Raw genomic sequence first — 12,791 nt, forward strand, 5'->3', positions numbered from 1 at the left:
ACGAACCCCTGGACCTGTCTTTTGGAAAGGTTATTAAGCGCATGGAGAGAGACCTGCTCAAGAATAAGGAAACACCGCTGTCCACCAACTGTGCTTCTTTTGTCAAGTCACTTCATCTCTTTGAAAAGCGGTTTTCTCTTCCTCTGTCCATGAAACGGAGGTATCTCGGTCTCATCCTGCCCATGTGCCAAAGTGGGGATAAGACAAACAGGCCAAAGCCTAAGGTCATGTGACCTGGCTATGGGAATAAAAGATTGATCAGGCCATCTCGGAGCAGGGTCCCTGTGATGTTTCTCTCAGAGTGACCTGGGAACTGCTCTCAGGAGGTCGTGTTTATTAGTCTCCCTACAGTGTTTTGAGAGTAGATTCTGTGTCATGTTCTTGGGTCCTCAGAGACTAGCCCAGCACATAGTCTCATTAAGTAAATGCTAGTTGAATAATGAGAGAGCTGTTTCTTCCTAAGTTCCATGAATAATCACAGCAGCTGATTAAGCACCATTTTTGTATTTCCTGTCAGAACACTCAGAGACTACCAGCAGTGATCCATGGTTTCCAGCTGGAGTAGTACTTTCTCAACTGGGAGGTCACAGTGATGACACAAGCCTCCGAGTTTTTGTGAAGATTAAATGAAAAGTGTCTCCCAAAGCTGATTAGGTACCTGGTGAAAGGGGAAAGACAAGTAGGGAGAGTCAGACCTGAGATATTTTCCACTCCAGCACCTGCTTCTACTGGGAACTTGAAGAAGCCACGTAACTTCTCTGAGCCTCCGAGCCTCTGACCCCATCTGAACAATGAGGTGGACAGTGCCTGTCCTCCTTCCCTTTTATTATTTACAACAATAAAACAGATAAAGGGTCCCACAAATGTAAGAAATTCAGTGGAAAGAACCGTGGACTAAAATGTACAAAGCCTGGCCTTGACACTTACTAGCTCTGCAACTTGTGCTACTGGCCACAGTTTCTTCATGTATAAAAATGAAAGTTCAGTTAGTTTGTTCTTCATGCTTTTCCTGTTAATAGAGATGGACTTGCAGAAGTTCTCTTAATACACATACAGGCTTAAAATAATCACGTTTATAATTTTAGGCCTTGTGAATACTAAGAAAACATTGCACTAAAACTTTTGTCCATCTTCTGAATGATGTCTGAATTTACAGACTTCGTTCCGCTCTCCTGTATCGAAAGAATTCGACTGTACTCAGTAACAGTGCAAGCTTTAGTCAGTGTTCTCACTTTGTTGGTAATGAGTTGTACTCTCTTCTGTCAGTCTGTTTTGGTGAGATGGGAGGGTGGGGTAGCCAGAGATCAACCTGGCTGTTCACAGTTTTACCTGGGTTTGTCCTGCACACCAGTGGATTAAGCTAGTATATGCATTCATAGGAATAAAAAGACTCACTTGAGACAAGAATTACTAGACTCTGCAACCATGACAACCATCTCCAGGCTCTTTCATTTCGTAAATGTCATACCTGTAGTATTTGCAAGGGCCTTGGACTTCTTCCCATCTGGCCTTGGGAAAATGAAAAATGTTCATTTTTCATATGGGAAGCGAGGCCCCAGGGAAGCAGTTTACTAGCGGTCACAACAATTTGAACAAAGAAAATCCAAAGTCCCAAAGTTGCATGCCATATACTTGGTTACCCTACGCGGAAGGGAGTTTAACCACTGAGAAAATAAAATCTGGCACTTCCCCATGGTTGCGGTGTTTGTCGTAAAATCTGCCCTTTTGATTTCTTGCTACTCTTCAAACAGAGCCAGAGGTATTTGTTTTATTTCAGGTGTGACATTTTGTAGCTTTTAGCACTTTTAACTAAGAACTGGTGTTGGGGTAATTAAAAAAAAAAAAAACTAGGTTCTTAAAATCATGCTTGTCTTAGTCTTGGATCACTGTGGAGGTCTTATTCTCTTGTAACCACTGTGCTAAAAGCTTTGCATGGGTTATCTCATTTAATCTTCCAATAAGAAGGTTATGACCTATGAGGAACTGCATTTTCCAGCTGAGGAAAATGAAGGTAAGAGAGGTTCGGTGATTTTCCAGCATCAGGTAGCTAGTTCATGGTAGGTCTGAGATGAATCCCAGCAGTCTAACTTAACTACTCTTCACGCTTGGCCACGGTAGAAAGATCAAGGAGTTGTTCTTGTCACTAACAATTGCAGATCCTTCAAAATCACCTAGACACATGGATTTCCTGGATGCCCGTGTGTGCACACTGAAGTGTAAGATCTCCGTGGAAAAGAATTCTGATAGCGTGAGGCATGTCTAATATCTAAGTATTTTGCTACTTCTGGTTTTTAGTTTATATTGGTGAGGGAGATTAGCACTAATATTTATTAGAAGGGGAAAGAGTTATCCTCATAGCATAGCAGCTCTTCAATAAATGGATACTGAATTAATCCTATTTTCTAAGGAAAATGGCACTGGATCAGGAACCAGAGATCTAAGTTCTTAGTTGTGGTTTTAACAGCAGTTCACTCTAACAATGTCAGTTTGTATCTACACCCCTTAGCTTTCCACATCTTAAAGGGAGTCCAGAAATATAAGCGTCGGTGATTCTGCAGTGGCATTGTTCACTGTAGGGCTCACAGCTGGAGTATCCACTGGAGTATCTGAGCATTTGAGCTGGGCTGCCTGACACTGTCAGGTCCTGAGAGATTCATCCAGGCTAGGACTTTGGGTAAGCTCAGACCTCATGAACAAGGTGGAAGGGAGTTGCCATGATTTTGGAGCAGCACTTGCTAAGCACGTTGTTGCTCTGAGCAACTCCTAAAGGTTGGTAGGTTGAGCGTTTTGCCACTAGGTCTGTGGAGAGAAACTGAGAGAGCTAGGACTGCCTGTTTGGGGCCTCCTAAAAGAATGACTGCAGCACAGAGAATCCTTCCTCTTTAGAGACTGTTGGTGCACAGAAGCCCCTACGAACCAATAAGGATGAGAGGAGCAAGAGCCACATGGACAAGACTGCAGGAGTCTTCAGATCCGGAGATCAGATCTCCCCCAAGACGGAGAGCAGTGACAGAGCTATAGCAGTGTAGACCTTAGGGACTTCAATATAACAGGAGACCCGAGGAAGGAGCATCCCTCTCCATCCTTCCCATACGCCATACTAGCTGGGTGAAAACTAGGAAAATGCAGGTTACACACCAAAGAGAGCTGAGGTTTATGAGGTGTCGTGACCTCCAAGGTGCACGTTTCTATCCCTCCATCAACTGACTCGCTTTTTCTGGTAATAAAACCTTAGATGTATTTGATTATGGTAATATTAGACATTTACAGTCCTTCTGGTACAATTCTAAATCCAAAATGCTCTGAAAACTGTTTAAAATAATTTTGTGGGTTGGGGCACCTGGGTGGGTCAGTCGGTTAAGCGTCGGACTTCGGCTCAGGTCATGATCTCACAGTTGGTGGGTTCGAGCCCTGCGTCGGGCTCTGTGCTGACAGCTCAGAGCCTGAAGCCTGTTTCACATTCTGTGTCTCCCTCTCTCTCTGCCCCTCCCCTGTTCACGCTCTGTCTCTGTCTCAAGAATAAATAAACATTAAAAAAAATTTTTTTAAGAATTTTGTGGCAAGTTTAACTCATTTGGTAGTAAACCTGACTGAAACAGACAGGATGCTATTGTATACCACACTTAATGAGAAATACCTATGTTTGGTGGCAAAAATATTCGTGTATTTGATCACAGACTGCCTCCACAGACCAAGTTGTGAACAATATGCAATTTATGGAAAATGCAGCTTACTGCCTTTCTGAAAGTGGGAGAATTCTGAATTCCAAAATCATCTGTCCTCGAGGATTTCAGAAAAAAAGACTTTCAACCCATAAATTGTTTTGGGTGTTTTTTTTGTAAATTTTGGTGCATTTCTTTATTCCTTAAAGAAATAAATATTTCGTTTGTTCTTCTCACCCTTACAGAGAAAACGAAGTGGGGGGAGGGGAGAAGCAAAACAAATGTAAATGGTGGTTCTCATGCTGATAAACTGTAGCCAAAGCTTTTGGGGGTGTGGGTTCCTCAGTAGGAGTCGGTTTTCGGAGGAGTGAAATCTGGATCTCTACCTTTCCAGCAGTCAAAAAAAAAAAAAAAAAAAAAAAAAAAAATCACCGATGTCGCTGTGGAACCGCGGCACCGTCGTCTACTGCCTCACAGCTGCCAGCCAGAGCGGTGTGGGAGCTGCTCAGCCTTCTGTGCGTGTGGCTCGCGGGACCATAGCGCCATCTTTCTTCCAGATTTGGAATCGGATCTTCACCCGGCCTCTGGCCGACTTGCCTGCTTGAACTGTGACATCCACAAGACTCTCCGCACCAAGACAATTCCTTGACACTCAGATCGGAAAGGAAGTGCTGCAAAGGGGGCTAGAAAATGTGTTTTCTTTTCTTTGGTCCCCGAGCAATTAAATTCGTAACCTAATCTGTTAGGGAATGTGGGCCATAAACCCTGTGTTTCGTTAGTTTGCACCTAGTGAGTCATTTTACACACCAGACATTTTAATTTACAACCTGCTGCATTGCAGCGCTTTCCTAGGCCTTCTGCTGTGTGATAAGGTATTCTTCTGGCCGCTGAGGCTTAAAAAATATAGATACACTCTCTTAGTTCAGATTTTTTTCTTTCTTTTCAATTTTCAGTTGCAAATCAAACATGCAGTTACAGAAGCAGAGATTCAAAAATTGAAGACCAAGGTAAGCACCATTAAATGGTGTTTGAATTGTACTTTTGAAACTTTGGATGCCATGACTACATTCAACCCTGGGACTAAAGGATTTGTTCCTGTGCATTTGAAAGAGTACAGATGTGAGAGGTTCATTTCCACTGTTAGATAGGTAGACAAACCTGCCAGCGAGAACACCTACCCCGAGGGGGCAAGTGCCACCATACTCCCTCCGTGAAAACAGCACAGTATTTTAAAAATACATATTTACATATTTGCACATATGTGGCCGGTTCCCTCTGAGATTTCCTCGAAGATTAAATATTGTTAAAGGTTCTAGCATCCGAATTACATTTGACCGCTAATTATACTGTTATCATCCAAGCTCTTAGGTTGTATCTCTCTTTATTTATCTTATTTTAAGTAGGTTTAATCATTTATTTATTTTTAGCTTATTCATCAGAGACAATGTATTTTAATGTAACACGTTCTTTTTCATGGAAAAAAATTCCAGTTCTATTAATTAAATATTATGGAATTTAATACAATATGTGAATAATTGACTTGAGGTGCCAGATGCTCCTGGAAATTTTTAGACAAGTTTAGTTTGTATTATTTAAATTTGTGGGAAAAAAAACAGTTCTTGATAAAGGGAGTATGTATTCTTAGTTTACATATGAAATAATACAAGATTCAAAAGGGCATGTTTAGTTGGTGAATTATAAGGTACTTGTAAATTACTAGAATTGTGTCTAATTTTATCAAATATGTCATTTCAAAGATTTAAAAATGTTTTTGAATTACTTTTAAAATAATATTCTTTATTGTTTTTATGGTCCTTTAAAAATTAAGACATGATTTCTCCCTCACCACTAATGATCTGTTTTCCTGTTCACACTGAACACTTATTTTGTTTTTTCCATGTGTTTTAAATGGAGATGAATTAGCAGGGCTATTTTGGTTAAATGGTATTCTCAGCTAATAACTCTGTAGCTCCTTAGTCAAAACATGTCTATACATCATTCATGGTGTCAGCCAAGCTCTGTGAATAATCATTTTTAAATTAGTAGTGGTTGATAAATAAACAACTTGAATACAAAACATTGCTTAATAAAAGATGCAGTAAAAACCTAGTCCTATTTTAAATTGCTATTGTTTCTTAGCACAGAATGGAAGAATAGACTTTTTTAAAATTGTCGGTTATAATGAGGGGGAAAGAAAGATTTCCCCTGTGGATTGTAAGTGCTTTAACAAAGCTTATATGTTAGACCAAAAACATTTAATTTAGAAAATCCTATAAATAAGAAGTTTGTATTTTGTTCTTTATTATATTGGCATGTAATATTTATAATAGCTTATTTTACTATGACTCTTTATATCCATGTTGAAAATTGAATTCCTAATTTTGAAATATTTTTTTTATTTTTGACTTTGTAATCTGTTTTGTCAATGCATTTAGTTTAAAATATACATATATATACATATATATGTATTTGCTGAATGTGGTATGGTTTGGGGATGTCTTAGATTTTGAAAATTGTTAGTTGATAATAACTCCGCATCCTTTTGAATTGGAAAAGAAGCATGTGAAATAGGTGAAGCACTAGTTTAAAGGTCAGTTATTGTGAATAAATGACCTTTGACCCCTCACCTAACTGATCAGACTTGAATTTCTGTAGAAATAAGGGGGTTGGACTAGTTTACTATCTTATTCCTAAGAGTCCCTGGAAGCAGAAACACAGAAAGCTTCCTTTCTGTTTCATGGGAGGGATTTAAAATAATTCAGCAATAATTTATATTTTTACTTTCAGTATCTTTTATACTTTCATGCAAATTGTAGCTTATAAGGCTCTGGAAATTCAGAACACTGTCAGCAGAATAATGAGCTACAGACTATGTTCATGTCAATTGAAATAAGGGATGCCATCATATTATTAAAAGGGATAAAAACGAAGTGAAGATAACTAACATTTATCAGATTATGGCCAGGAGCGGTTCCAAGTATGGCGTTGTGTTACATCACAGTTCTGTCTTATAGGTAATATGCTGGAGTCTTAGAGAACTTCAGTTAGCTGCTTAAGGTTTAAAGGCCAACAATAATGGCAGAGCTGGGATTCAACTCTAGACTGAATGACTCCAGAGACACCCCCTCCCCTCATAACTATTAGGCCAAACTGTACTTCTGCCCTTCTCTCCTTCTCAGCATGCCTCTCCTCCTTTCGCTTTTTAGTTATTTTTTTTGTATGTAATTATATGAAGAAAAAAACTCTAAAAGAAAGTACACTGAAGTTCATCGGATAGAATCAGTCAGACTCTAAAACATTATTTATTTACTGTTCATAGAATTTCAAACCACGTGGTGTGATGGAAAGATCATGGGAGTTGAAATCAAATCCAGGCTGTATTATTTATCAGATGTGTGACCTTGGGCAAGCATTTCAATTTTCAAGGCTACCATTTTATAATTTCTGAAATGCTGCAAATACGACTTGCTCTTCTCATCTCAAGGTTCTAGATGATTAAGTATATGTGACAACAGAACTTAATTTAAAACATACTATAAAGACATGAAGGATTTTTGCTACAGAATACCCAGATTATCCTTACCTTGACATTTGCTTTCTCCAGCTGCAAGCAGCAGAAAATGAGAAAGTGAGGTGGGAACTAGAAAAAACCCAACTCCAACAGAATATAGAAGAAAATAAAGAGAGAATGTTGAAGCTGGAGAGTTACTGGATTGAGGCTCAGACGTTATGCCACACGGTGAACGAGCACCTCAAAGAGACTCAAAGCCAGTATCAGGCCTTGGAGAAGAAATACAACAAGGCAAAGAAATTGATCAAGGATTTTCAACAAAAGTAAGCAGCTTCTAATGACTAAAGAATAGATGTGTGCATCTAAAGAAGGTGTATATCCCATCATTTTGTAACATTTAGTAGAACAGAAAAAATAATCTTGGTTATCCCTTTAAGAAGCATAGTTAGAAAGCATAGTTTTGGAAATCACTTCTATGGTGTTTTCATGTAAGATAATATTTTGTTTATTTTACAGTTTTTTGGCAGTCGGTTATCTCTGGATTTCTTTTTGATAGTCATTCCTAGTAACTATGAAAACATTTAAATTTCTGTCCTTTTCGAAACAACTCTGTGACCAAGAAGCAAGAAGCCCAGTTGAAGTCACGCACACCCACCGTACATACAGAGAGGGCAGCAATTGGGCCTTGATGAGGCTGCTTCTGTCTCTGTTAGAATCAGCAACTGCAGAATTTTCCCACTTCAGATGGTGTCAATACTGACTAGCAAGACCCCCTGCCCTGCCATTTTCTCTTTCTCAGCTGTCGAGAGAAAACACAAGGGCCTCAGTCCCCTGCAGAAGCAGAGTCCTGGCACTACACTCTGCTTTTGCATTTTAACAGCTCTTTCCACACTCATGCTGCTTTGCTTCCCTCTGTTGGATTTTGGTGTAATTTCAGGGAAATTTTTACTGCATTTTTTCATCAGTTTACTTCTGGCCAGTTAGAACAACAAAAAGCAGTGCCGGTACCCTTCCCCATGCCAAGCCTTAGAAGCTAAGTGTATGCATAAGATTCATAACGTCTCTGTCATTTCCTATCACAGAAAGAATGTTTTTAATATTTAAAGGAGATTGCTATAAAATGTTTGTTAAAAAGGGAGAAATTACCCTTTGTGATCATGAATTCAGTACATCACTATTTTAACCCTTCTTGCCAAAAATAGTATACCTAATTTTATTTCATGAAACAACCTTATAACAAGCGTTGCCAAATTTTCAGGTTGTAGTCCAGGCTCTCAAAATGGAGATATTTTCTCCCTCTCCCCATATTATCCTCAGGTGTATAGGCGACAGCTCCCCTCCTCCCCCTTGCAGTGTTTCTGACCCACCCAACCCTTCACCACTGTCATTCACAGAAGGAAAATTATAATTATCTTTTGTAAACTCTTACCATCCAGTTCTATCAGCTTACTAAGCATATGACTTTGTTAAGTGTGGAATTATAACTACATGACGTGTAATTATCTCCACTAAACTTACCCAAGGTGGGTCATTAGTCCAGTAGCCTCTCTCTAGATCTGTCTGGGTGTTTTAGAGTCAGGAGTTACAAATGAAAATCACAGTAAGCAGATTCAAAGCATTTTTCCTTACTTTGAGATCCATTAAAATATTTTATTTGCTTTCATTACTAGATACCTTTTTTTTTCTAACTATGATTGAGTTTTGTCTATTTAAATAGCTGTCCAGTTATTTATCCCACTGTGCCATTTATTGCTTCAAATAAGAATGTTCACATGTCTCCTCATTTATTGGGTATCTGATGCAATCAGATCTTTTATTTTCTTCTTAAGAGAACTTGATTTCATCAAAAGACAGGAAGCAGAAAGAAAGAAAATAGAAGATTTGGAAAAAGCTCATCTTGTGGAAGTTCAAGGTCTGCAAGTACGGGTGAGTTATGTGCTTGGGACTACTAAGGAATAGGATGGTTTTGCTTAGTACTTGGAGAGGAGTGCTGGCTTAGAGTTTCATGGATGGATTTTTTTTTTCCCTTAGATTAGAGATTTGGAAGCTGAGGTGTTCAGACTACTGAAGCAAAATGGGACTCAAGTTAACAATAACAACAACATCTTTGAGAGAAGAACATCTCTTGGTGAAGTCTCTAAAGGAGATACCATGGAGAACTTGGATGTCAAGCAGACATCTTGTCAAGATGGCCTAAGTCAAGGTTTGTTTAACCTACCGCAAAAATTGTTTTTAATGACTGTAAAATTTGGCTTTATATTCTTCTTTTTCCTTCCCAGAGATTTAAAAGTTGAAAAATCTTTTCTGCCATGGGAAAGAAAAAAGGTTTATCAAAATAAGAACCTATTATTTCTTTCTTGTTTTATCAAAACTCAATGATTTCATGTAAGGAAATAACAAAATTGAAACTTAAGGCAAGCCAAGTGTTTTTAAGCCATCATAAAATTGATAGACTTAATAAACTACCTTAAAAAAATAAACTACCTTAAAATGATAGTTCGCCCCGTTGGGTGAAGCTATACTACTTATGTATTAATAAGTAAAGCTTCCGAGTTATTAGAATGAAGATCTTTTTCCTAACACCAGAAGGCTGATTACCTACTTCTGGTACTTGGAATTCATTGAGTTAAGAAGTTCTGTATCGTTTTATGCTTTTACCTTGGTGTCCTTATGTACACTTCCCATTCTTTCCTGTCAAAGACCAAATAAGATCGAAATGCTGGAAACATTTTCTGTTGTAAATGTTTGTCTTGTTTTACATATCTACCATAAATCAGTCACTTACTTTCTTGCACAGACACACATCCATACGTAGGTTGTGTGTATATGAATGTGAATGAATGTTTTAATATTTGTGGTATATTTATAAATTAGAAAATGTATAAGAATTTATCAAGATAAATACACAGGAGTATATAAAACCTTTGGTTTCATCTTTTAAAGTTTGTACCTAGTGGTCCTCGGAAAAAGCGAAAATAAAACAATGTTGTGAATTAGCATTGTCATCTTAGGACAGACAGCTTACAGTCGGTGATTTGCCATGCAGTAAAACTGTCACTAATGACCTATTTAATTCTTTGATGATCTTTCTCACATATTAAAAGTCTCCAACGAGACTTTCCTGATACACAAGGGCTCATTAACACAAGTTAATGAACTTTTAGAACTAAACTCGTAGCCATGAAAAATGAAAAGTGTTGGACATCTTCCTTCAGAGTGAGATCTAGAGATTTGAGACCAATTTACTGCATTTATATCTTTTTGTGAGGCTTTCCCTTGATAAAATATGACGTGCACACGACGCCTCTTGGGCAGCTCTAAGAGGAGTATTTGGCACCAGCATCACCGCTAACCGAAGACCTGTGTGTCTTCGGGAAGGTCACTCAGCGTCTCTGGGTTGGCTTTACTCTGTATAATATAAAAATAGTAACGCATCTTTTTTCTTCACACCAACATGTGTTCTGAGGTTATATGACTTAGTCCCTGAGGTGAATAAAAGCAAATTTATTAGAGCTTTTATAGGATTCTGGTTTTTGTATCTGGAACTCTATAAAGATTGATTTCTAAAGACAAATGCCAGAAAAAAATTAGTTTCTTTTTGAATATTTTAATTAAATTGTAGTTTGTAGTAAACATGTATTTCTACTGTGGCATGCACCAAGTATGATCAGTAACCAGTAGCTTTCCAATGTTCAATTCATTTCTGTTCATTTCTTTCAATTCAGAAATCTGTATCTTCTCAAACATATAATTAATGTTATTTATTAAATTATGTGAGTACAGAAGATAAACAAACTATACTATTAACACGCTGCTTTGGATCAAAACCTTATATTTCTTCTGAACCCTTTTCCTATTCTACACCCTCCATTTTGCCACATAATTATCAGTTTCCCTAGCAACACTGTCGGTTCACAGTGAGATGCAGAGACTACTAATTCTTACTGAAACCAATCCATGCTTGTGCGGTTGAGGTAGAATCAGTCATCTTAGACATTAGCAGCATACATATCAAGCGGCGCTCTTCCAGTTTTGCTGCCGAGGACAGTCAGTGATAAATCTCCTTGAATTTCAATTGCTTGATCGCATAAACTAAAATGGCTTGGTCAGTAGCTAGATAGGAATGCTCTGGAAAGCACTTTTCTAAATTGATCCTTTGCGTCTGTTGCTAGGGAACGCTGAAGACCTAGAGGTTTGGAAAAGGAAGTAAACTGCGACCTGACACAGGCCATTTGACATTTCAAGATCCACACTCCCCCCCTGCCCCCCCCCCCTCCACCTTTCTGCAACAAGATAGGTACAGCAGTTGCTGTCAGTTCTGTTAGTTTCTGCCCCTTAAATACAGGGCCTTTTCTCCCCACTTCCTGTGGACTGTCCAGTTCTGACTTGCTTTCTGAGCACTGGAGTGTTTTATTGATAGGGTGAGTGCTTTAGCATATTTTTAGGCCTTGAGGCAGCTCAGTGAAGTAAAAGGATTATCATTTAAAGTCAATGAAAAATTATGTTAGAATGAAATAGTGAAAGAAGGAGAAAAGAAGGAGAGAGTGAAGGAGGCAGAAAGGGAGGAGGAGGAGGAAAGGAAGGACACATAAGCAGCCATTTCTTCACAGCACTCATGTTCTTCCAGGAATGGCCTTCCCAAATGAGGAGGGATTAATTACGTGACTCTCAACATTGAAGTATTGTAAGTTTTTAGAGTGATAAAATCGTTTTCAGGCCATGCAGAAGTTTACCACAGTTACAGTTCTATTTGAGCACCATTTGTGTGCTTCTCTCTATAAACCAAGCCTATCCAAGTATCTCATTAAAATTTTGATAGAATATATATACAAATCCATAACTTAGTATCCTCTAATATATTTTTCTTATCATAATACATAAAAGAAATAGAACAGTTCTTTTCACCAGGAGCCATGAAAAATCCTTATTAAGGATTATTACTTAATTATTAAGAGTTATTAATTAGCACTTATTTATTAAATAAACGCATTATTTTTCTTGTGTTCTGAGACACGAAAAGTAATTATTTTGCCCTCCTACCTTGTTTTATGTTAGTCATTTCTTTTTCTTTTTTTTTAAGTTTATTTATTTTGAGGTGGTGTGGGGGGAGGCAGAGAGGGGGGGAGAGAGAGAAAGAGAGAGGGAGAGAGAGAATCCCAAGCAGGCTCCTTGCCATCAGCACAGAGCCAGATGTGGGGCTTGAACTCATGACCCATGAGATTATGACCTGAGCTGAAGTCAAGAGTAGGATGCCTAACCAACTGAGCCACCCACGCACCTCTTGTATTTGTCATTTCTTAGTGCCTCAGTAGTGCTGGTCTATGTAAGAGTTCTCTACCGTGTATCCAAGGGCCCTTAGTGACTAGAAATGTCTGTGACTATCCAGGTTTTTAAGTCAGGATTAGAATAAGAGCAGAGAACAGTCATGTTAGAGAGATCTTGGTAGAAAAGGGTTATATTCCTAGTTTGATTAAATTCCCTGGAGATCACTTTAACGACATGCGCTTCCTGCACTTTAGAAATTCCAGGATCCTTAAGATGAAACTGTTTTCATCTTCAAATATTTCAAAGGCTCTTTTGTGAAAGTTTATGCATATTCCATAGAGATAATGAAAGAA

The 12,791-nt window shown here is 38.4% G+C and overlaps 1 protein-coding gene across 16 annotated transcripts in view; it reads left to right on the forward strand.

Moving 5' to 3' along the window:
- PPP1R9A (protein phosphatase 1 regulatory subunit 9A) overlaps window positions 1-12,791 on the forward strand; it is a 324,540-nt gene that overhangs the window by 259,804 nt on the left and 51,945 nt on the right. For all 16 annotated transcript variants that reach the window (XM_053897845.1, XM_019443360.2, XM_053897839.1 and 13 more), the window contains 4 exons: window positions 4,616-4,669; window positions 7,267-7,496; window positions 9,003-9,099; window positions 9,205-9,376. In XM_053897845.1, the coding sequence (XP_053753820.1) occupies window positions 4,616-4,669; window positions 7,267-7,496; window positions 9,003-9,099; window positions 9,205-9,376 (553 nt within the window). The remainder of the gene's footprint in view (window positions 1-4,615; window positions 4,670-7,266; window positions 7,497-9,002; window positions 9,100-9,204; window positions 9,377-12,791) is intronic.

This window comes from Panthera pardus, unplaced genomic scaffold, assembly GCF_024362965.1.
Source record: "Panthera pardus isolate Hobbes unplaced genomic scaffold, ASM2436296v1 HiC_scaffold_8, whole genome shotgun sequence".
Classification (NCBI taxonomy): domain Eukaryota; kingdom Metazoa; phylum Chordata; class Mammalia; order Carnivora; family Felidae; genus Panthera; species Panthera pardus.